The sequence below is a fragment of the Danio aesculapii genome, chromosome 23 (assembly GCF_903798145.1).
Source record: "Danio aesculapii chromosome 23, fDanAes4.1, whole genome shotgun sequence".
Taxonomy (NCBI): Eukaryota; Metazoa; Chordata; class Actinopteri; order Cypriniformes; family Danionidae; genus Danio; species Danio aesculapii.
In genome coordinates this window covers 10,512,209-10,537,703 of record NC_079457.1, presented here as the reverse complement: position 1 = coordinate 10,537,703, position 25,495 = coordinate 10,512,209, and the positions used below count along the sequence as shown (strand labels likewise).

The 25,495-nt window shown below is 36.8% G+C and overlaps 1 protein-coding gene across 1 annotated transcript; it reads right to left on the bottom strand.

Annotated features, from left to right (window-relative positions):
- Positions 1 to 3,848: 3,848 nt before the first annotated feature.
- dnajc16 (DnaJ (Hsp40) homolog, subfamily C, member 16) lies at positions 3,849 to 24,161 on the bottom strand. The gene is made up of 15 exons (XM_056450026.1): positions 24,048 to 24,161; positions 22,249 to 22,443; positions 22,091 to 22,157; positions 19,895 to 20,225; positions 17,991 to 18,175; positions 17,403 to 17,507; positions 17,160 to 17,318; positions 14,279 to 14,409; positions 14,017 to 14,194; positions 13,019 to 13,201; positions 12,777 to 12,853; positions 9,456 to 9,536; positions 9,291 to 9,377; positions 7,043 to 7,216; positions 3,849 to 4,838 (listed from the first exon to the last, which is right to left on the bottom strand). Exons 2-15 carry the CDS (start codon positions 22,413 to 22,415, stop codon positions 4,430 to 4,432), a joined length of 2,334 nt encoding a protein of 777 aa, XP_056306001.1. The 5' UTR covers positions 22,416 to 22,443; positions 24,048 to 24,161; the 3' UTR covers positions 3,849 to 4,429.
- Between the last annotated feature and the right edge of the window lie 1,334 nt (positions 24,162 to 25,495).

The following is a 25,495-nucleotide window of genomic DNA, read 5'->3' as shown; positions in this document are numbered from 1 at the left end:
AAATTTCAGACTTGAGACTGGTTTATACTTCTGCGTCAAGTGATCAGCATGACTTACGGTGCAAGCCGTGCGCATAGCCGTGCATTTATACTTCTGCGCGGTTTCTGTTGCTCTGCAATACACTTCCGAAAAGCTAGCTGGCAGTAGGTGTCCATGTTTCTCTGTGTCGAGTTCCTTCGCTGGTGTTTTGTTTTTTCTGAACGCTTCCTAATGTACAAGTGGCTCAAATTCACTCACTTTGAGGCTGGAACTGGCGGACGTGCAACAACTTTAATCATAAGGTAAACACAAAACAGCAGTCTCTATCCGGAGCTCCTTTACAGGACTCCACACTTGTAAACACCCGCTGCATCACGCTCGCGCGGCTCTCACCTCCACCCACACTCGTCAGCGCTACTAAGTTGACCAATCACACAGCTTGCGCTAAGTGTATGCGTTACATTTACGGCGAGGGGCCATGCGTCCACGCGTAGGCTGCGCCGTAGCCTACGTGTGCAGTTGACGCAGAAGTATAAATCAGCCTTTATACAGGGCTGAACGCTAAGGACTTTTATTTTGGAATGGCCTGGTAAAGACTTTACCTTGCCCCATCAAAATAAATTTTCGAATTAGTTATTTCTTAGTCACATATTTTAAATATTGTGTCAAACAAACCCTAGTTGTATACATACTCATTTTTTCAACATAAGTTTTATATACAGTTGAAGTCAGAATTATTAGCCTCCCTGAATTATTAGGCTCCCTGTTTATTTCTGTTTAACGGTGAGAAGATTTTTTCAACACATTTCTAAACATAATAGTTTTAATAACTCATTTCTAATAACTGAATTCTTTTATGTTTGCCATGATGACAGTCAATAATATTTGACTAGATATTTTTCAAGACACTTCTATACAGCTTAAAGTGACATTTAATGGCTTAACTAGGTTAATTAGTTTAACTAGACAGGTTAGGGTAATTAGGCAAGTTATTGTATAACGATGGTTTGTTCTGTAGACTATCGAAAACAAAATTAGCTTAAAGGGGCTAATAATTTTGACCTCAAAATGATTTTTAAAGAATTAAAAACTGCTTTTAATCTAACCGAAATAAAACAAGCAAGACTTTCTCCAGAAGAAAAAATATTATCAGACATACTGTGAAAATTTCCTTGCTCTGTTGAACATCATTTGGGAAATATTTAAAAATGAAGAAAAAAAAAATTCAAAGGGGGGCTAATAATTCTGACTTCAACTGTATATATATAAATAAAAACTCTGGTCACACTTTACAATAAGGTTTCATAAGCTAATGTATTTACTAACATGAACTAATAATGAACAATACTTGTACAGCATTTATTAATTATAGTTCATCCTTTACTAACGCATTATTAACATCCAAATTAGTTAATGCGCCATGAGTTAACATGAACTAACAGGGAACAACTGTATTTTCGTTAACTAACATAAATACTGTGATAAATGTATTGTTCATAGTAGTAAATGCATTATCTAACATGAACTAATACAACCTTATTGTATAGTGGGACCAAAACTCTTTAAAAACTATATTAACGTAAAAGTATGCACATGCAACAGTCTATCCAGGTCGGTGTCCTCAAACTATATGGTATATAAATACATTGAGAACAAATGTTATCGAATGTAAGATAATTAAACCATATTGGTTATAAAGCTAAACAAATTGCTATTACATTATTAGGTATAAATAGAGCTTTGTTAAATGTTTTAATGAGCTGGATTACTGGGGATTGGATGATTGAGTAGCTTTACATGGACATCGTAAAATTAAGACCTGTTTAAAATTTGAGACCTACAAGACATAATGTCAATGAATTTAAGACTTTAAGACCTTAAATGCTGCTTTTGAAATTTAAGACTTTTTTCATTTGCATCTTTCGCGTTTGGTGTAAACCCAGCCGTCAGACAGGAGAAAACAGCAGACATTGAGATCATGAGGCAAAAACTATGGTCCAAACCACCACACTGTACCCGGAGTTTCTGAAAATCTTCACACTGGCCAGAGTTTTTAGAAAGTTTCAGTTTCAGTCACCTGATACTCTGTTTTGTGTGGACAAAATCGCATCGAAAAAGAAGTGTGGTTTTAAAAATACCCATATTCATGTGGACAGGGCCTAGGAAACTTGATCAAATGGTGCACACAGAAGATTTAAAGCTGAACTCGTAATTTATTGAATTAGTTTAGTATAATAGCAGAAAAGCTTATAGCTAAAATCTTTAAAAGACTTATTGTTTTTACCATTGTTTACAAGGAAAATGTTTGTATCGTTCAAATTCTACAAATGTATTAAAAGTCATAATTTAGCTCTAGTGTTTTAGTCTTGTATTATTTATTTTGTGTTTTATTTAATAGACCAAAATTGGATTATTATTATACTATTATACTTTGCTTATATATTATTTATAGGCAAAAAATATTTGTAATAATAGCAAAAACACACTTTGAAGTTAAATATTTAATGTTAACTTGAGTTTATGTAATTTGTTAATTAGATATTACATTAGGCATCAACCCGTTTGAATGATAAAAAAGTTAGTATGTGTGTTGTGGAAAATTCCACATGGATATATTATCCATGAACTTATGTACTGTATAATCTGTGAACAATAACATGTTTTATTATTATTTAGTTTTAATGCATTAACTAAGGTTAATGTATAAAAACTTACTTTTATCAAATAAAATAGGGCACTTTTGTAGAATATTGGGTTTCAAATAAAAGGGAAAAAGTGTCTAAAAAAATATTAAACAAAAATTCACAGCATCGTCACGAGTAAACATAGTTATGACTAAAAGTCTCTACAGTGATTTTGTTTGTTAGGCTACATTATGTTCATCAACTAGCAGCATGTTGTGGTGTCGTTCATACAATGGAAATGTAGAGTATTGAAAGCTACGCTAGCTTAATCTTTTTAGTTTTCAACCTTTTGAAATGCGCCCTACACTGCAAAAAAAAAGTCCAAATAGCCTCTAATCTAAATATCTAAACATTCTTAAATCTAGAAGCATTTTCAAGACAAGGAAAACATATTGCCTTGTGTTAAGAAATATTATGTCAAAATTAGGTGAGTTTTTCCTTAAATTAAGCAAAATAATCTGCCAATGGAGCAAGCAAAATAATCTTACAGCACGTCAAAAGGAAAAAAATGATTATTTCACTTACCCCACTGGCAGATTACTTTGCGTGTTTGAATGAAAAACTCACTTTATTTTGACATATCATTCCTTAAAACAAGTAAATATTTTTTTGTGCGTGTCTACAAAATACTTCTTGATTTAAGAAATTTTAGAGATTTGGGCTAGAAACAAGACAAAGAAATGTAAATAAAAGCACTTTTTTGAGTGTAAGGACCCAAATTGACTCCATTAGTAAATAAATATCTCCAAGAACCAAAGCCCAAAGTATACAGCGGGGGAAATAAGCGTTAAACATCTCACCATTTTTCTCAGAAAACATATTTCTAAAGGTGCTGTTGACTTGAAATTTTGAAAGAAATACATATATGCAAAGAAAACTAAACTAATTAGTTTGCAAATTAAGTTATGTAATAAACTGAAATGACACAGGGAAAAAGTATTGAACACATGAAGAAAGGGAGGTGTAGAAAGGCAGTGAACGCCCAGACAGCAGCTGAAATCTCTCAGTATTTCTTCAGCAACCCTCTCCCCTTCCTTAGTGTAAATGAATATTAGCTGCTTCAGTCCAACATCTACATTACTAGGAGGATGAAGATGAAACCAGGGTGGACATTTCTGCAAGACAATGACCCAAAACAATAGAAAATCAAGCTGTAGAATGGCCCACCCAATCACCTGACCTGAATCCAATAGAACATACAAAAAATAAAGATCAGATTTGATAGACGAGACCCAAAGAACCATCAAGATTTTTACGCTCTGTTGAAGTCTGTGAAAAACTCACACCTGAGACTTCATTCTCCATTTGAGAGGCATCTTTAAGCTATCATCACCAAAAAAGCCTTTTATATAAACTATTAAATACATTTCAGTAGTTCAGTGCTTGTGTCATTTCATTATTATTACACATAACTAATTTTTTTGTTTGTTTTATTTTCATGTTGGTATTGTTTGAGGTTTTTACCAGAATCTGGTTCAATTCCATGTCAACAGCTCCTTTAGAAATATTATCCCCTGCAGGAAAAAACATGACATGTTCAGTACTTATTTCCCCCACTGTATTTCAGCTTTTACGTGTAAGCTAGGGTTTCGATGTAGGATTCAAGCACTTTAAAACATTTTCCCTTCTTCTAACTCTAAACGAAAATTCCTCGCCATCATCTGCGCTCCGAGCGGCAACAAGCCTGCATTCGCCGAGGCCTTTTGGTGCTTTTAAACCAGCTTGAGAATTAGCTCCAGCATTAGCAAGCTAGCTTCAGTGCGGCTTTATTTATTGACGGTGATCTTGTCCAGACCGGGCCAGGCTGGGACGTAGTATCGCGGCAGAGTTCCTTCCATCAGCCGCTCCATCCACAGGCCGAGTCGGTCCAATTTGTGGTGGATCTGAAGAGTTGTAGATCGAGAGCGCGTTGTGCTTTTTCTGGACCGCGATACTCCTCCTTCCTCTTCTGCTTTTCCGTCCAAGTCTTCTCCTGTGTAGACTGGCTTAAAGAGACACAGGTATTTCTTATGGCCATTGAGCGCTAGGACATAGCCAGTGTAGTCGACTTTACGAGCGCCCATTTCATCCTCATCCGTGTCGATCTGCATGGCATCCTGGGCGAATTCCAGTACCGCCGCCATCCATTCGCTGTGTTTGTCCACATTCAGGAAGGAGAAGTGGAGCGTCAAACTCCTGTAAGGAAGAGGAAATATACAGTACTGTGCAAAAGCCTTAGGCCACCACCAGCTTTGGGAGGCTAAGCCTTTTGCAAATCTAAAAGGTTTGAAGCAAGTGTAGGGTCATTACTTTTGGGTGAACTATACCTTTAATATACAAGAGAAAATATGGGAAATATGTACACAATATTCATAACGAAATTACTTTTGGAATTAAAATACTAGCATCAAACGTCTGTGTTTAACTTGACCTCAAGCATCTTGGTGTCATTGAGTCTTTTCTGAAATGATGTGCTATTTAATATCAAGTTCTTCCTTCGATTCAGCATGTTCTATCTTTCTTTTTCTCTCCAGTTGAATCTCATACTGCCTATAATCTTGTCTTTACATACTGTATATAACAGGCGTGACCAACCCTGTTCCTGGAGATCGACCTTCCTGCAGATTTCAGTTGCAACCCATGTCAAACACACCTGCCTGTAATTATCAAGTGCTGTTCAGGTTCTAACTGATTGGTTCAGGTGTGTTTGATCAGGGTTGGAGCTGAACTTTGCAGGAAGGTCGATCTCCAGGAACAGGGTTGAGCACCACTGGTATATAATATTCATTTCATGACCGTCTTTGTTTCAACAGCTGTATTTCTCTCCAAATATGATTTCAAGAGTTCATGCTTAGATATTGCTTGATAATAATTGCAGGTTTGGCGTGCTGTCCCAGGAGAGAACCAGGGCTCCCGCCTGGTCAATAAGCATGTAAGGGGGTACGAGATCAAGTAGTTCTCGAGAGCTGGTAAAGGAGGAAAGGGGGAGATGGGGTGGATGGGGGGATTCTTCAAAAACAAATATGAGATGAATGCAAGTCGGGCTATTTATAGTCAGTTTGGAATGATCTGATTGACTTACTTGTGATTACAGATGAGAGACCAGCCGCGACTAATCATATCATGTGCTCCTCTCGAAACTAGTTTGTGAAACTTCATTACGTTAGCTGTGTGAGTGTTTAGTTATTAAATATTTATATATATATTAACTTTATATGTCTATATATAATAACTCTGTTTATATATAATAACTTTAACTGTTAAAAGCTATTAGTTAGTTACGACTTAAAGTTATTAATAACTGATAAAGTTATAGTAACTAATAACCTTAACTTTTCAGATTTTGATTGTAATACAATAATGTGCACCTTTTGTAAAGCTGCTTTGAAACCATCACTAGTGTGAAAAGCGCTATACATATAAACTTGAATTGAATTGAATAAATCTATTTGAAATTTAAATTTAAAGTGTCATTAAAAGTCGTTCAGTGTCACAATATTAATCGTTTTGTCAACGTTAAAAACTATTGGGCTGCTTCAGATTTTTGTAGAAACTGTAATCTATTCCATTTAAAATGTCATTTATAATGTAAAAAAATACTCAAATTCCTATCCTATAAGTAAAAACTATAAAGCAGGGAAAAAATTCTGCATTGATGATTATTTTCAATATAAGAATTATTAATGATTGAATACCAATAATATTGTACTAAAATGTTTTCTGCTGAAAGTTCAGCTTTGGATCACAGGAATAAAAAGCATTTTAACCTACATTCAATAATGCTCAAACTGCATGATTTTAGCCCAGATTTTCACTTGCCAACAGGTTTTGAGAAATCGCCAACAAATGTCCATAATCACAGGCAAAACGGTGCTCGTTAACGAGAGTAACAATCACACAGTGTGAGCTATCAAAGACATGAGAGATATTTGGCATGGTAAATATCTGGAGCTGTATGCGATTCAGATCATGCCGTGTAAAATTGGTTCTGATTGAAAATAACATTGGCAGTTACCTACAGCCAATGAGAGAGCAGCATCAGCTGGTATGGATATCTGCAGGCCAATTTAAGGTTGGGGAGAAGTTAAAAAGCTCTTTTTTGGTCTATTTAGACCCAAGAAATGGAGGAAAAACTAGTGGAAATTTGGCAGGGGCACCAGTGTCTGCTTGATGGGTCAATATTTGATGGGTCATCCAAGCACTTTTCCAACCTTGAAAACACTATTAAAAATCAAGCATTTTCCAGGATTTTCAGTACAATTTTTTACCATAAGTTTTTACCATATTTTTGATCAAATAAATGCAGCCTGGGTGAGCAGAATATACTTCTTGACTAGTGGTGTATTGTGCATCTTTTTAGACGATATCACTTTAGGGTACGGCGTATAATGAAGGCTCACCCGGTGAATGAATAAACCTCTTTGGCAAACTTGCTGAGCAGGATGTTTTTGGTGCCATCAGTAAGCACCAGCACTACATTGATGTGACCCGGCCTCAGCTTCACCAGGTTACTGGTATATGTGATGTCAGTCAACTCTGTCACCTCCACAAAGTTCTTCTTTGGTGGCCGACTACTGGAGATAGAAAATAATAATAAAATAAATAAAAGTAGAATAGGAAAGAATTATAATTTGTATTCTTTAAATCAAAAATTAAACCCAGAATGCCTTTTGTATGAGCAGAAAATATATATATATATATATATATATATATATATATATATATATATATATATATATATATATATATATATATATATATATATATATATAATTATTATATGTTTGTAAACTTATTATTGTAACCAGTAATTGTTATTTATATATAATATTATATTAATATTTATAAAATATACCCACAAACACACAGTGGTGCAGAAACGTTTGCACACTCCTTGAGGAATCTGTCAAATCTGATAAAATTTTAAATATTAACCAAAATAAGAGGGATAATACAAAAAAAAAAAAACAGACCTGAATAAGACATTTCATGTACAAGAAGTTTACTTACACTATACTTTAAATAGAAAACCTTTTGAATTTTCCCGAACTCTCACATTCAATCTGCCCAGTTGGTGGAATGAACTCCCTAACTACATCAGAACAGCCGAGTCACTTGCTGTCTTCAAGAAACGACTAAAAACGCAACTGTTTAGTCTCCACTTTCCTTCCTAATCTGCAACTGCCTCTCTGACTATACCACTAACTGTGCCCTCTTTCTCTCTCTCTCTCTCTCTCTCTCTCTCTCTCTCTCTCTCTCTCAAAAAAAAAAAAAAAAAATTTCTACTAATGTTTTGCTTCTTAGACTTTTACACACCTGAAACTTGTCTATAGCACTTGTTCACTGCTGCTCTTATAGTTGTGTAAATTGCTTCCTTGTCCTCATTTGTAAGTCGCTTTGGATAAAAGCGTCTGCTAAATGACTAAATGTAAATGTAAATGTAAATGAATTTGAAGATCAGGGTAAATTTAACATATTCTGTCTTCTGTGTAAGTAACTTCTGTAGATTTTGAAAGGCAGTGCACTACCTGACAAAAGGCTTGTCGTCGATCCCAGTTGTAAGAGCAACAAATAATAACTTCTAGTTGATCGTTTGGAAAAGTGGCAGAAGGTAGATTTTTCTGATGAATCATCTGTTAAACTGCATCCCAATCATCACAAATAATGCATTAGACCTATTGGAACCAGCATGGACCCAAAATTCTCAAAGAAATCAGTCAACTTTGGTGAAGGAAAAAGCTTGAGTGGATGGCAACATCAACAGCCTGAGGTATCAAGACATTTGTGCTGCTCATTACATTACAAACCACAGGAGAGGGCAAATTCTTCAGCAGGACAGCACTCCTTCTCATACTTCAGCCTCACATCAAAGATTCCTAAAAGCAAAGAAGATCAAGGTGCTGCAGGATTGGCCAGCCTGGTCACCAGATATATACATTATTGAGCATGTCTGGGGTAAAATGGATGAGGCATTGAAGATGAATCCAAAGAGTCTTGATGAACTCTGGGAGTCCTGCAAGAACGCTTTCTTTGCTATTCCAGATGACTTTATTTATAAGTTATTTGAGTCATTGCAGAGATGTATGGATGCAGTCCTCCAAGCTCATGGGAGTCATACACAATATTAATTCTTTTTCCACTGCACCATGACTTTATATTCTATACTGGACATTATTTCTGTTAAGTGACAAGACTTTTGTCTAAGCAAGGTCAGACCTTACTGTCCTAATTAAATAATTTAAAATCAAGGCATAATCATCTTTTATTTTGGTAAAATAAGCGTAATCTAGAGGCCTTTGCCTTTCATATAAGCTTTTCTGATACCAAATGATCAACTAGAAGTCAAGTTATTATTTGATGTTCCTATAACTTGGATAAGCGACAAGACTTTTGTCAGGTAGTGTAGTACATGAAACAAAAAAGATTCTATTCAAAGGTTTTCACCAAAAAAAACAAACAAAAGAATTTGTTGGACCTGAAGGATTATTCTGAAGAACAATGGTCAGATTAACTGTTTAGGCCAACAAGGGACTAACCAGGGACTAATCGTCACTAAACTAAACAGCACAATTGTGGATCCTTCAAGAAACAACACCGTGTTTCCTAAATGATTTGTGTATTATGCAATCGCAATGTAATATAATGAACCTGGATGTGTTGGAGGTGTTTGGTGACCCATTCTCGCTCTTGGTCTCATTCACTTTCATTTTGGGCTGTTTTTCCTCACTCGAGTCACTGAAATTGCAAACAGTGTTGAATATCTGCATTTCCCATTAGAAAACCGATCAAAATGATAAAGGCACTTAATCTCACCTGAAAGCTTGAATAACTACAGTGCCAAATAAAATAAAGAGTGCAGAGAATATCAAGGACAGAAGGGGCATCATCTCACGCCTGCAAAAAAAAAAAAAAAACTTTGATGTTTGAAATATTCATATATTACAAATATTACTGACCAATACCACCTTAGCATCTCTTGACATTCACAGTTGCAATTTTTAATTATGTTACAAGCTATGTTACAAGTTTTTCGATGTTATTACCAGTATGTTAGTTTTAAGGATATCTATAAGCTAGTGTCCAACAAAATAAAGACAAAATTCACATTTAGATTATATAAAACTGATTTAAACATGTGCAGTTTGTCACTTCCGCCTAAATGGATCAACAGTTTCATTCATGTCAACTCATACTGCAGTTTCATCAACTCTTCTGACCTATTAAATGCTCTCTAGTATCTGACATGCCCCGCCCCCTTCACGATGCTTCTCATTTGCATTTCAATTGATGCGCTTAAGCTCAACCACTCTCACTGGCAGAGCTGTGATAAAAACGAAATGCTATTTGTTGTTTTTTTTTTAAGGGGAGGGGCTATTATATGCCCCGCCCAAATTAAAAAATGCACATTTCAGAGCACTTCATGGTAGGGCTGTGCGATTAATTGAAATCGTATCGAAATTCTAACAATTCGAAATTCTCTGTCGATTCCTAACAACACGATTTTTGAGCTCCAGTCTCAACTATACTGCTCCCACAGTATATGCTGTTTGAACCAATCATAACGCAGCACGCCTAAAAAGAGCGTGAGACTTAATGACAAATAGCCTGCATGAACAGGGATGATGAGTTCAGCACAGGAGGTCAAAAAAGTCAACATCTGTAGTGTGGGATTACTTTGGGTACAGGAAGGCTGATGTACTGCAGAACCAGGTAATTTGTAAGACCTGTCAGTCACATATCTCGTCTAAAAGTGGTTGGATAAAGCATGTTTAACACGCTTTGCTTTCGTGCTCATTTGGCATTACTAGATGACCATCAGCCATTTTCTCGAAGGATGAGAAACTAACAAAACATTGCTGCAGCTGGGTTCCATTTTTTATTTATGGAGAAAATAAAAAAAGCACTGGGTGTTTGGGTGTTCTGTCTTTGTCTGAGGTAATTAGCCTACCATTATTACTGAAATGTGTGTATTCCATACAAGTATGAAGCTGATTGATAAGTTCTTGTTACGTGACTTGTGGTGCGGCATTCTGAAAAGTTTAAATGTCTTCTTCTGGGTGCTCCTGGAATACGCACACACATCGCTCCCAATATGCACACACACAAGCCGCATGCCTTAATTGGAAATAACAAACTTGTGCGCACGAAAGACACGATATGTAAACAGCCTATTCCATGGCAGCATCACAAAGAGGTCTCTATGATCTATGTGTCAGAAGTCTGTTGTTGCTTCATGTGCTCCGTGTTTGTCATCTGACTTCCCCATGTGCTGTGATTCCTTTGTTCTATTTTCCGCCATTTGTTAATGTTCAGTGTTTCCACCTGTGTCTCACCCCTGTGTCCAATTAGTTCTATTCTCATATGGCAATTCGAAATGGGGTGGGATTAAACAAGATGTTTAGACATTAAAAAAGCGAGCGATTGGTCCATGTTTTAAATTTCTGTCCAAAGAGGTCATGTTTTGATCTTCGATTGGTCTCACGCAGTCACGTGATGTGATTTCGCAGGTCAGAGTTCACCAAGCTTGAACCTTCTAACACAGCAAACTGCAAAACTTGTTGCACGAGCTTGCGTTTCCAGTTTTTACGCATTCGCATGCATATGAATGGAAGTCTATGGGGTGAAAAGGGCAGTATGACCGTGGCTTCAGTCCTGTGTTTTGTTCAGTTCAGCGTCCGGAATTATATTGCCACACTCCCTGTCCTGCGTTTGATGTTTCCTGTTCCAGTTTCTGTTTTCTGTGTGTTAATATTGTAAATAAATACATGTTTTGATAATTCCTGCGATCCAGTGTGTCTTTTTATAAATAGGAAACGTGACACTATACATGCCAAAAACATTCTGTAGGCATGTAGAAAAAAAAACGCAACTACTTCTTATATGTACTCAAACAGAACATCAGAGAGTTTGATGGTGTGCAAACACACACAGTAGCCTATTTATTTGTTTTGCCATATGTCTGTTCTAGAGACAAATTGTTACACCTTAACAAGGTGATTTCTATTTATTTTTTTGTCTTACGTTTTAGAGACATGTTACAAGTCATTGATAAAGATCTAATTGTTTTTCTTTGGATATATGTTACAGATTTCTACTGTAAAGCGTGTCAAAATTGTGATTAAAATCGAAATCACAATATCTCAGCTCATCTCATCTCATCTCATCTCATCTCGTTTTCGTCTGCTTTTCCGGGGCCGGGTCGCGAGGGCAGCAGTCTTAGGAGAGAACCCCAGACTTCCCCCTCTCCAGACACTTCCTTCAGCTCCTCCGGGGGGATCCCGAGGCATTCCTAGGCCAGCCGAGAGACATAGTTTCTCCAGTGTGTCCTGGGTCTTCCCCAAGGCCTTCTTCTGGTGGGACATGCCTGGAAAGCCTCTCTAGGTAGGCATCCAGGAGGCATCCGAAACAGATGCCGAGCCACCTCAGCTGACTTCTCTCGATGTGGAGGAGCAGCAGCTCTTCTCCCGGGTGACAGAGCTCCTCACCCTATCTAAAAGGGTGTGTTCTGCCACCCTGCGAAGGAAACTCATTTCGGTCACTTGGATCTGAGATCTTGTCCTTTCGGTCATGACCCAAAGCTCATGACCATAGGCGAGAGATGAACCATAGATTGACCAGTTAATTGAGAGCTTTGCCTTCTGGCTCAGCTATTTCTTTATCACAACGAACTTATACATTGACCGCATTACTGCTGCCTAAGCACCGTTCCGCCTGTCAATATCACGTCTCTCCATCTTTCCCTCACTCGTGAACAAAACCTCAAGATACTTGAACTCCACCAGCTGGGGTAAGGACTTTCCTCCAACCTGGAGATGGCAAACCACATTTTTCCGGTGGAGTACCATGGCCTTGGACTTGGAGCTGCTGATTCTTATCCCAGCCGGGTCACACTCGGCAGCAAAACGCAATATTGTTTAAGAAGATTGTGAAAGGTTTCATTTGCCCATATCGCACAGCCCTACTTCATGGGACCTTTAATATTTGTATATACCCTCAATTAATTCCAGCTCACACAATAATAATGGAAATAATAATAAAGGAAATGACCAGTTCAAGTCCATTCTCAAGGGAGGTTTCATTAGCAATAGAAACCAAGGGGGTAGAGCTTAGTGAACAGCCAACTGACTCTCTTACCAGTTATTATGAAGAACGTCGTCGATAATTTCAGACAAGTAATCATATGCGGTGTAAATCCATCTTACTAAAAACATCTGAAATCAAACAGAATTGATCTCAGTTACATTAAACAGGAGAATACAGCAAATTTAAAAGATTATTGGCACATGGATCACATTCGCTACTGAAACGGGCATGTAGGTCAGCGCTCGTTTCTCAATTAAAGATGGTTCATGAAATGCAAACCCTGAGAGACTTACCGAGGCGAACTCGTTGTTGAGCTCTGGCAGGATGGCGTTGTAGTTGAGGATGGAGGGATCTTTCTGCAGTCTTTGCAGCTCCTCCAGTAGTTTGTGTTTGTCCTCCTTACTGCCGTTCCATCCTCCCAACAGCGGCTTATACAGAATCTTTCCAGCTCCGTTGCGCCTCTCCAAAATCACCACCTGCTCAATACACACAGACATCTAAGCTGATGACTTGTGTAAAACTTACAAGTAAAATAGTGATAAAATAGGGAAATTAAAGACATTTTAGGGTCATTTTAGTCAAAAATTATTGATAATTTATCACTTTTGACCAACAGATGGCAATGTAAACTGTAAAGTATGCAGTATGGTCAATGAGTACGTTTACATGAACCATCTTAATGCGATTATTATAGGATTTTGGCAATATCACAATTATACTTTGCCACAATAATTCTCAATAGTCATCATTTTTAAAAAGTACAATAGGAAGATAAAGACATTTAAAAGTCATTTTGGTCAAAAATGATAAACCATCAGTCATTTTTGACTAAAATGACTTTTAAATTTCTTTAATTTCCTGATGTCATCTGAAACTTTCTGTCGTACACCAAACCAACCAAAAGAGTACCATCAGTACCTTTTTGGCAGTGGAAATGCAAGCCTGATAAAGGTGACCCGTAACATATCGTACTGTACTACTCAGTGAAAACAGGCCAAAAGTGACTGATTTGGTCTGCGTCAATAGCCTAGTGGTTAGTGCGTCGACACATTTGCTTTGCTAATCCTTCCCCTATCTCTGCTCCCCACACTTTCCTGTGTGTAAATCTCCACTGTCCTATCAATAAAAGTGAAAACCCCTAAAAAATAATTATAAAAAAAGTGACTGATTTGATCAAATCTATTGTTCCATTCTCCATCTGAGGCAAAAACCATCAAAAACAGATTAATCGGTGAAAAAAACAACATATTGTTGAACATAAACTAAACTGCCCATTGGAGAAAAGGTCTACCTGTGGTGCTGTGTTGTCTTTGTCTTTTAGGAGAACATCACATAGAGGCTGTTGACGTCGGTGGTAAATGTACGCAAACCGCAGTACGTCATTAGCGTTAGCAGAGGCAAGAGAGAGGAAGGCTTCATTTCCGGTGATGTAAGACTCGTCTTCACCAGTGATGAGTAGAATGCAATATCTGTATAAAAATAACATTGTAGATATTTGGAAAAAGACGATTTGCTTCAGATTAAATTGTGCATGCGTTACACAGACATCTTACTTCCTGCGTCGATGGAACTGTTTGACAGGACAAAGCTCATCGAATAGCTTTTGATTAACCAGACGAGGAGCCAGGAGGAACCTGTTGTTGGAGATGAACTCGTCTATTATCTGCTTCTTCATCCCTTTAGCCTAAAAGAGTAGTAGTAGCGCGTTAGTTCTAAGACAGACGTTTACACAAAAATGATATCTTCTCAAACATATCATATAGCCAAAAAGTTCTCAAGACTGTTTGCTGATTATGTGGATTAATGATAATATTGTAAATAATGTTTGATTTATTGCACAGAAGGATTTTTTTAGTCCATGTGAACAGGAAGTTGCTGAGAATTTTATTTTATTAATGTACTTCCAGCTGAAACAGAATATTGAGGAGGGGCGGAGCTTTCTTTTTGAACCTCATTCCCTTGGAGCACACTAACATTAAGAGGGGTGCGGTTAAGAATGGCAAAAGTTGTCAAACTGACATGTTCAGAGAAGAACTGCTACTCTAAATGCAGAAGTAAATGCGAAGATTTGATTGAAGATTATCTTAACAAACAGTTTTTTTTCTTGAGTGGATTAACTTGCAGAAATTAATTATTCAACTAAAGAATTACTATTTGTGCTAGCAAAATAAACATTGTAAATTTTGATTTCACACAGACTTTAACCACACCCATCTTATTGTTAGTTTCAACCCAGGCTCATTCTGAATACACACCCCTGTATACATTTCTTGAGAGCACCAAATACATCCCAGGAGTTATAATTTTTGTAGTTTTTGTTTTCTTGAATCCTCCAAAGGCCGCGGTGTAAGATCTCGAATTTCTCTCGCGAGTGCCACGAGTGCCACTTCTCCCACGAGGGCCACTGTCTACTGACTGACTGAGTGATCGACTGACCTACCTTACCTAAACCCAACCGATAGTGTTTTTAAAAGTACCAATTGACCCGCCCACCCACTTCCCTAAACCAAAGCGATACAGAAAAAGAAAGCCCTCGTTGCCGCCTGATTTTTACCACGTTTTCAGACTTTACCACATTCTCACCCTATTATTTACTTGTTAATTTTTTGGCTTTTGTTTTTGTCTTACACACTTTCTGGAACCGTTCTTCACAGGACTCAAACTCTATTGTTGACAGTCACAAGTCCACTGACTTACGCAGCAAGCCACTGGACTAACTGGTAACAGCGAAAAGGCTGTCCATATGGATGTAAGTGGTCAGCTGGTAAGCGTGAAAAGAAACGGTGTCATCCCACCCTGTAGCGTTCGTTTTAAAGACAAAATGCAGCCATACGTACCTCTGGCTACATAATTCGCAATCTCCAGAAATGTATATAGGGCTACATTTTCAGAATGAGCCTTTTGTATGTTAGTTTGCACAAAAAGAAAGTCCTCAATATTCGGTTTTAGTTAGAAGTAAATCAACGTACTAAAAAAAGTCACAGCAACTTCTGGCTCACAAGAACCTGAAAAGTTGCATGTTGGACATTGTAAGGATCTATTAACTAAGTCTATTAACAACAAATATTCATTTTAGTTGAACTGCCCCTTTAAAAATGTGTAGGGAAAATAGCAGGAAACAGCATTGTCAAATTTGCATTGGTGTGTGTGTGCGTGTGTGTGTGTGCGTGTGTGTGTGTGTGTGTGTGTGTGTGTGCGTGTGTGTGTGTGTGTGTGCACACCTGGATAGGTTAAATGTACACATTCCAAATATGGCACAGCAAACTGGGTCGTCACTTCACCTTCAATTGTCTTCAATTTTTAGCAATTTTACTACAGGTTACACTTGTGACAGTTAAGAAATTTCCACCTCTTGTTTCTTTTAGATGTGCAAGCAGGAAGTAGAGTATGTCAACTGATCTGGTCGCGTAACATTGAAACATCTAAATCAAATATTCTGTATTTACTCTTTCAACAGTTTAATGTCTCGCCCAAAGCCAACAACAACACATAGTGGGATTGAATGGTTAATGGCTGTTTTATTGCCAATGTGTGAAAAACTTTTAATGAAATGACTTCCTATGATATTAGCCTGATTTTTAAATGTAAACAACTCAAGTATATCTTTTAAGGTGCCATTAAGTGATGTTTAGGAAGCTCACTAAATGACGTCAAAGAGCTTAGAATCACCAAGAGGCGACTCTCAATAGAACGTTCCATTGCAACAGCAGTACTCAGCAACAGCCCCGTGATTCCGCCATTTTGGAGTGAACGTGATTGGCCATCCATTGGATCTTATTCCTGTCGCGATGGCAAGCAGCTGCTTTGTTTTTTATTTATTTTAAAAGCGCATTATAGCTGAGATACAACCTGAAAGACGACAATATAACACTTACTATCACAATCATCTGCACTAATAGTTTATTTTACAGACTTATAATATGCTGCTGTTCTATTGGAATTTTCATTGCGTGACACTAGCGGCATCTAGTGGCTGTTTCCCAAATCGCACAAGAGTGTCGCCTCAGTGATTCTATGCTCTTTGACTGCATTCAGATGTTAGCAGGAAATTGACATTTTTAAAATGGCAGTACCTATTGGAATCATGGCGGTTGGAACTTTTGATAACACTAGTTACATGTGCACAAGTCTAAGCAAGAACGATATGTTTCTGGCTGCAACTTACTCAATGGCCACTGCACTGTAAAAACATCTTTGTTTCACACATCCATTTTACATTGTCCCAACACAAATCATTAAGTTAACTTCATAATTTTTTACAAATTTAAGTGGATTGAACATAAAACAATAAAGTTGTGCCCCAAAAAACTTAAGAATTGTTTCAACTCATTTTAAATATGTAGTTTGAACAAGCACCAAAAGTCATTTTCTGAGTGTAGCGTCGCTTATAATAAGTGTTTCTAAATTCTACCCTTAAAAAAAAAACAGGCCTACCTGTATTATGTCGGCAGGCTTCTCCACATCCTCTTTAAAGACCAGCATGGTCGGCGCATAAGTGTTTATGTTGAACTTTCTGAGCAGCTCAGCGGTCTCAGAAAGTCCTTGATCTACATATCCAAACTGCACATAATCCTTGTAGGCAAACGCTGTAAGCTATTGGAAATTAAAAAAAAAAACATCTTTTGATAGTGTATTGGCAAAACAACAACAACTCTGGAGGCTTCTAAGCAACTCTACCTTATAAAGCAGAGGAACCGAAGGCCTTTGATCAAACAGGAGCACATGTGGCTTGTTCAGCTCATGCCAGCTCTTCAGAAACTCTTGGTTGTTCTTATCTGTAACCTACAAACCCACAAATCAAAAGTTTGAGTCCAGAATAGGATATAAATAGTAGGAATGCCACAATACTCAGTATAGTGTAGTACTGTATGACCTTCACTCTTTAATTTGTATATGAAGCATTCCGATGCAAACCCCTCTAAATGCCAGCTTCTGTTTCAGGCTCTTGTGGGTAGGTTTGAATAGGGTATTTTCATTGGCTGTAAAGTGAAATAACTTAAAATGTTTCCAGCAGCTAGCTCTCTGCAACTCTCACATGGTTGCCCACTGAAGCAAAGTGAGTACCCGGTGGGTACCCGGATGGGAGAACACATGGGAAAACTAGGTTGCTGTCGGAAGTGATGTTAGCAAGGCTAGCAGGGAGCGCGCAGTCTGTATGGGTCCTAATGCCCCAGTATATTGATGGGGACTCTATACTGCTCAGTGATGCACATTATATTATATTTTGTAATCCACTATTAGGAGTGCATGATGATGATCACCAACCTTTTCAATAAGTCTCTGTGGCAGCAAATCATCTACAAACTGTATCAAGTGTCCTTTAACCACAGCGTAATGAAAGAAAGAGACTTTTCCATTGACGACACCAAGGATAGATGGAGTCTGATGGGCGCCCAAGTGATTTGCTAAACGTCGCTCGTATCCGACATCGACCACACCAATCCCAATCCCTAGAGGTGGGGAAAAGCAGCTTGTAATTTCAACTTCACAAAAGTCAAAATGATTAGCCCTCCTGTCAATTGTTTTTTCTTTTCCAAATATTTCCCAAAAGATGTTTAACAGAGCAAGGAATTTTTCACAGTATTTCCTATAATATTTTTTCTTCTGGAGAAAGTCTTACTTGTTTTATTTTGGCTAGAATAAAAGCAGTTTTTAAACCGTTTTCAGGTCGATATTATTAGCCCCCTTAAGCAATATGCTTTTTTTCGATTGTCTACAAAACAAACTGTTATGCAATGTTATTCAATGATTTGCAATTACCCTAACTTGCGTAATTAACCTAGTTAAGCCTGGACTTACGGTTTCATGATGTAGCGAGAGGTCATATGTTGTCCTTGCTCCAATTTTTTTTCTTTTTCGTTTGTGTCAACTGCAGCAGTCATTTCTTATATTTGACACAATTTAAAGTGTCTTAAAATGCGCTAAAATAAAAAACCTGGCAGTGCTACAGACCACGAAGCCCCAGGCCAAGACTTTGAAGCATTCGATATTGCGGCAGCGCCTGTTTCTTAAACAGGAGAGGTGCTCGTGTCAGAGCTTGAGAAGTCTAGGTGAAGTTTAACAGAGGAATTTACTGCTTTGCTGAACTCTTTCTTGTCCCCTTTACAAACATCTTTGGATGGCATTCACAGTACTTTGGCTTCTCATACTGCCACTATTTCGGAGATGGAGATGGATCACATCGGCAGGATTACTGAGTTGAACAAATTAACAGCAGTGTCGGATTTAAATGCTACGTTGGGGTCTGCTGTGGATGATTTGGTCTCTCGTTTGAAGCAACAGAATCCACGAGTAGTCGGCTTTCCAGAGGGAATTGAGATTAGAAATTCATGACGGATATTTTCTATAACACCATGAAAAAGGTTCTGTCAGCCCTACCTGAAATTGATCACGCTCATTGGAGTTTGGCACCCAAGCCCCATAAAGGTAATTGTAACGTGAAGTGGACGCTGAGAACAGGGAGTGCAGATCCAAATGCAGAGTTTATTATACAGAGATGGTCAATGGAGACTTGGAGCAGATGTGTGTGTGTTGCATGACTGGATATTGTAGTCCATATGCCAGCAGATTTGTAGTTGTATGAGATCTGTGAGTTTACCAGCGATCTGTAAGGATTAGATCGCTGGTGATTGTGACAGTAATAGACCGTGGCCATTCATTGTCAGATTTCACAGGTTTCTGGGCAAAGATACTGTACTGCGATGGGCCTAGGAACACAAAGACATCTCCTATCAATGTCACTCCATTAAGATCTATGAGGACTTTAGTGTGGGGGTCGCAAGGAAACATGCTGCTTTCAATGAAGTTAAGTCAACGCTGTACAAGAAAGGAAAACAATTCGGCATGATCTACCCTGCTCGTCTGCGCATCACCCACAACTGCTAGCGTATCTTCGACACCCCAGAGGCGGCTGAATCTAGTTAAGCCTTTAAATGTCAATTAAGGATAAATACTAGTATCTTAAAAAATATCTAGTAAAATATTCTGTACTGTCATTATGGCAAGTATAAAAGAAATCAGTTATTAATAATGAGTTATTAAAACTATTATGTTTAAAAATGTTGAAAATTTGTCATTCCGTTAAACAGAAATTGGAGAAAAATATACGTAATAACTCTGGAGGGCTAATAATTCTGACTTCAACTGTAAGTACTACCCATATTTCTCACCCAGATTTTCCAATTCCTGCACGGTTTCTTTCCAGACTGGTTCAATATGGATGCAGCTGAAGCACCAGTCGGAAGTGATCTTGATCAAGTAAGGCCTCTTGAAGCTGTCGGGAACGACTTCGTTGACATACTGGTTGAAGTGCAACGTGTACTTGCTGTCAGCAAAATCCCTGCCTCCCTTATTGTTGAAAGGAAAGTGGAAGAAAGACTCGTCGAAGTAGAAGTTGTCGTGAAAGTGCCGGAAACCGTGATGACGGTGGCCATACGGTTGAGTATCGTCTGTTTGTCCATAGCGATCGTAACTGGCTCTCTTCTCCTCATTTGTTAAGATCTATGGAGTGATGAGAAACTATTATCAGCATTACTTATGAGGGAGAAATAAGCATTGAACACGTCATGATTTTTTTTTTCTGGGATTAATATTTCTAAAGGAGCTGTTGACATGGGATCGAACCAGGTTTTGGTAAAACTTAAACAATACAAGCATAAAAATAAAACAAAACAAATCTGAAAAATGAGTGCTGTGTAATAATGAAATGACACAAGGAGAAAGCACTGAACTACTGAAACGTATTTAATACTTTATATAAAATGCTTTTTTTGTTGATGGCAGCATAAAGACCCCTCTCATATAGAAAATGAAGTCGCATGCATTGCTCAGCTGTGAGTTTTTCACAGACTTAAACAGAGTGCCAAAATCTTGAAGGTTCTGTGGGTCTCGTCTCTCAAATCTGATCTTTATTTTGTATTTTCTATTGGATTTAAGGCAGGAGATTGGCTGGGACAAGCAGCTTAATTTACTTTCTCTGAAAGAATTTGAGAGTTTCCTTGGCTGTGTTTTTGATCATTGTCTTGCTGAAATGTCCACCCTAGTTTAATCTTCATCATCCTGCTAATGTAGATGTTGGACTGAAGCAGCTAATATTCATTTACACTGAGAAAGAGCAGATGGTTGCTGAAGTACTACTAAGAGACTTCAGCTGCTGTCTGGGCTTTCACTGCCTTTCTACACCTCCCTTTCTTCATGCGTTCAATACATTTTCCCTGTGTCATTTCATTTTATTACAAATAACTTCATTCGAAAACCAATTAGTTTGGTTTTCTTTGCATATATGGATTTCTTTGGTTGTTTCCAAGATCTGGTGAAAATGTAAAGTCAAAAGCAATATGTTTTCTGAGAAAAATGTGTTCAATACTTATTTCCCTCACTGTATCAGTTTAGCATCTATTGGCTTTTCCACTGCATAGTATGACCCAACTAAGCACGACTCATTGCTGTTCGTCATGACTGGATAGGTTCAGTTTGCTTTTCCACTGTAGCTTAGTACTGATTTAAAGTGGGTGGGATTATAGATAAGTCTTTAGCTACGCTTCCTCTGCTTCTGTGACAAACTGAAGCCACTTTTCTACTATCATCCCGAATGGTTATGTTTTGCTTAACCATTCCATTGTGTGTCGACTTTCCACTGTGGTGATGAAACCAGTTAAAACCAGTATACAAGCCGAGTAGTATTGAATACTGTGAATTTATAGTATTCTCAAAAAACAATGGTCGAGAATTACTCAGATGACCTACTACTTCTGGCGAGATTCTAATTGAGCATCCAATGGATGCTATGCTATTGCATGATGCCGTGTGAGAAAATTCATGAATGGGAGTGAAGTGATGGGAGTGAACTGACATGAGAAGGTCACGTCATAATGACTAATGGCGGATGTAGAGTAGTAATGTCCATATTCCATTGATACTTCTCCCAACATACTTTATAGACCATACTTTTGCAGCACTAGATGTATAAATTCAAATGTAGTACATACTCTAGTCATAGATTTTGGACACAGCCGTGAAATGTGCCACTACAGCACAATGCATTCCAGGTTTTTAGGACATTGGAACCCAATTCCCATTGATCTCTATTGATTTATTATATTAATTATACACTTATCAGCAATATACTGTAAGTGCTTGCACTACAAAATAAAGAAGAAAATGACAAACACAAGTAGTGATGAGTCCTTATTCTCTCTAGCCAATGAGTATTTTATTTTTGTAATAGTATCGTTCGCTTGGGACCACAGCTGAGGTGGTACTGAAAATGTACCATGTAAATTTACCCTTTGCAGTGAAAAACACCCTATTTTGGTGTTCTGTGCTATACCACGCAGTGTACAAATGCCATATATAAGCTGCAATACCTCATAAGACTTTGTAATCTTGATGAACATGTCTTCTGCTTCAGGATTTTTGTTTTTATCAGGATGCCTGGCAGGAGAAATGAAAGATGATACGGTATATAATTCTGTATATAATTCATAGGTTTTAATTATTTACACCAAAAAAGGAGCATTCTTACCATTCTTTGGCCAGGCGTTTGTAGACTTTCTTGATTTCTGCTTGGCTTGCACTTCTGGTGACTCCTAGAACCTTATATGGATCAAATTCTGCAGCGCTTTCCACCATAGCGTCCATCAGGAGCACATACACCATAATCACAGAGAGCAATCCCACCACCGTCCGCATCGTGACTGTGTGTTCTGCAGCCCCGAGACTGTCAGAGTAATAATATTATAGAGGGAAAACTACAGTAAGAAATATTACCAAGCATTACCAAGTAAAATATTACCAAATATTACAAGTAGGTAATTATTAATTAAATAGTGTAAAATAAAGAAAAACACCAATTAAAGCCTACATGGCAAAAATAAATACATTTTCATAAATAATTTCTACCCAGCTAAAAAAATATGCGAAAGTATCAATGCAAATGTAATAAATACATTTAAACAAATAAAAAATACAAATAAGTGTAATAAAGTTGCAAATCAGTGTTAATATAATGTTGAGATAAGATTATAGTTTAACATTTTAGCTTTAATTATTATATTTAATTTTATTTAAAGTTTGCGACATTTAGTTATGTGTTTGTATAAATAAAGAAAAACACAAATTGAAGCCTACATAAATAGCAAAAAATAAATATATATATACACACACATTTAAAGTCAGAATTATTAGCCCCCCTTATAATTTTTTTTCTTTTTTAAATATTTCCCAAATAATGTTTAACAGAACAAGAAAATTCTCCCTGTATGTCTTATAATATTTTTTCTTCTGGAAAAAGTCTTATTTGTTTTATTTCAGCTAGAATAGCTTTTTTTTGTTTTGTTTTGTTTTTGATTGTCTACAGAACAAACCATCCTTATACAATAACTTACCTAATTACCCTAACCTGCCTAGTTGTCATTTTAAGCTGTATAGAAGTGTCTTGAAAAATTTCTGGTCAAATATTATAATATTATTTACTGTCATCATGGCAAAGATAAAATAAATCAGTTATTAGAAATGAGTTATTAAAAGTATTATGTTTAGAAATGTGTTCAGAAAAATCTCTCCATTAAACAGAAATTGGGGAAAGAAATAAACAGGGGGCTAATAATTCTGACTTTAACTGTGTGTATGTGTGATAGATAGATAGATAGATAGATAGATAGATAGATAGATAGATATATGTGTATAGATAGATAGATAGATAGATATGTATGTATATATGTATAGATATGTATGTATGTATATATGTATGTGTATATATATATATATATATATATATATATATATATATATATATATATATATATATATATATATATATATATATATATATATATATATATATATATATATATATATATATATAAGAGAGACCACTAAAATGTGGGATTCTCAGAAAATGGTCAGATTCTCTGTAATTACTGGATTAATTAGGTGTGTTATGAGCGAAATGCGTCTGCAACATGCACAATAACAACAAACGACACCATTAAAATAAACAATCCTGAAAGGTCATGCATTATAACCGTTATAATGACATTGATACTGATATTCTTGCACAATAATGAAGTTTCTAGCGAATGTCACTGACACATGCTAGTCGTGTACGCGCTGACAGAAACGCCACATAAAGCGAAATCAAGGACATGAGAAAATGACTATTAATAAAGCAATAATGAAGCAGGGCATGCATTAAAAACAACATCTGGCGAATATGAAACATCCTGAGCTAGCCTGTTAGCCAGCCTAGCTTATCTGTTTATCGCGAAAATGACATCAGAACGAGAGGAGACAATTAAACATGAATGGAATATGAATATATACCGCTACTAATGGTGACTGAAGTTCATCCATCCATCCGAGTGACGCGTTCAAAAGCCACGAGACATGCGCGTTCATATATTAGGAGGCTCACAAATCCACAACCGCACAAACACACTCTCTCTCTCTCTCTCTCTCTCTCTCTCTCTCTCTCTCTCTCTCTCTCTCTCTCTCTCTCTCTCTCACTTCAATTCAATTCAATTCAATTCAATTCAATTCAATTGGCATGACAAATGTATTACCAAAGCATTTATAAAGTTTACATTAAAAAGACATAGACATATATAAAAAAACATTGTAAACACAGTAAATAGTAGTATAGTATTATAATAATAAATTATCTCTCTCAAATTGCAATAAATGAGAAATAAATTAACTTAAATTAATAAATTAATTTACTCACGCTCTCTTATAGTAATATGATGTTACTTTTCACTTCGATAAAAAATGCGGTACATCTATTACAGAGATTATTTTCATAAACTGCCCAATATGTTTGGTTACTTCCAAATAACACTGTACACAGGCTACCACCAAAACATTATTCTGAAAGATATTCACATTTATATATATAAAAAAAAAATACTATGGAAGTCAATAATTGCTCAAAATGTCTTCTTTTGTGTTAAACGGGGAAAAAAACTCATCTCAAACTATTTTTAAAAAAAGTGGAGGATGAGTAAATTCAAGCCTAGCATCAAAATAAGCAACTAATATGATGCAAGTGACTTTGGTTGTTGACGCCAGACAGTTTGGTTTTAGTATATCAGAAAAGGTCAGTCGACTTAAATTTTTTAATGCACATTTCTCTTTCAAAGAGGTTTACAGACACTGATTCCATGTATCCAGTGAGTGAAGATGCATTGGTAGATGCCAGAGGTTTGATGAAAATGGACGAACGCTATCTGATATAAAGACAGAAGCCAAATAACTTGCTAAAAGCAGCAGAATATATGAACAAACACATCAAACCTTGAAGCAGATGAGCTACAGCAGTAACAGCAGAAAAAGCAGAGACACTCCTAACAGATGATATGGCAAACTGAGGAAACTGGTGCACCTAATAAAATGGACGGTGAGTTTATGCTAAAGAATATGATTCATTTAGCCTACAATAAAAAAAAAAAAAAGATTTCATTGCATGGATGGCTTCTTATGCTGTTTTATTTCACAGTGAACGTTGTCCTCCTTGATTTAAATTATGCCCTGTAATCATAATTTGCTTTTAAATGAATATTGTGATATTATGCTTCATCTAATGTTTATTTCAGCTGCAAACTGCAACAGATTGTTTATGTGGGTATTTATTTGGAGTTTTGCATTTTTTAGATGAGGCATGAAGCTTTGTTTGCCCCACATTATCTTGCTATCTTAAATTGTGTGTGTAGTTGATCACATATTAAACAAGTTATTTTGGTATCTTATGGCCCAAGTGGCCAAGGAAAGCCAAA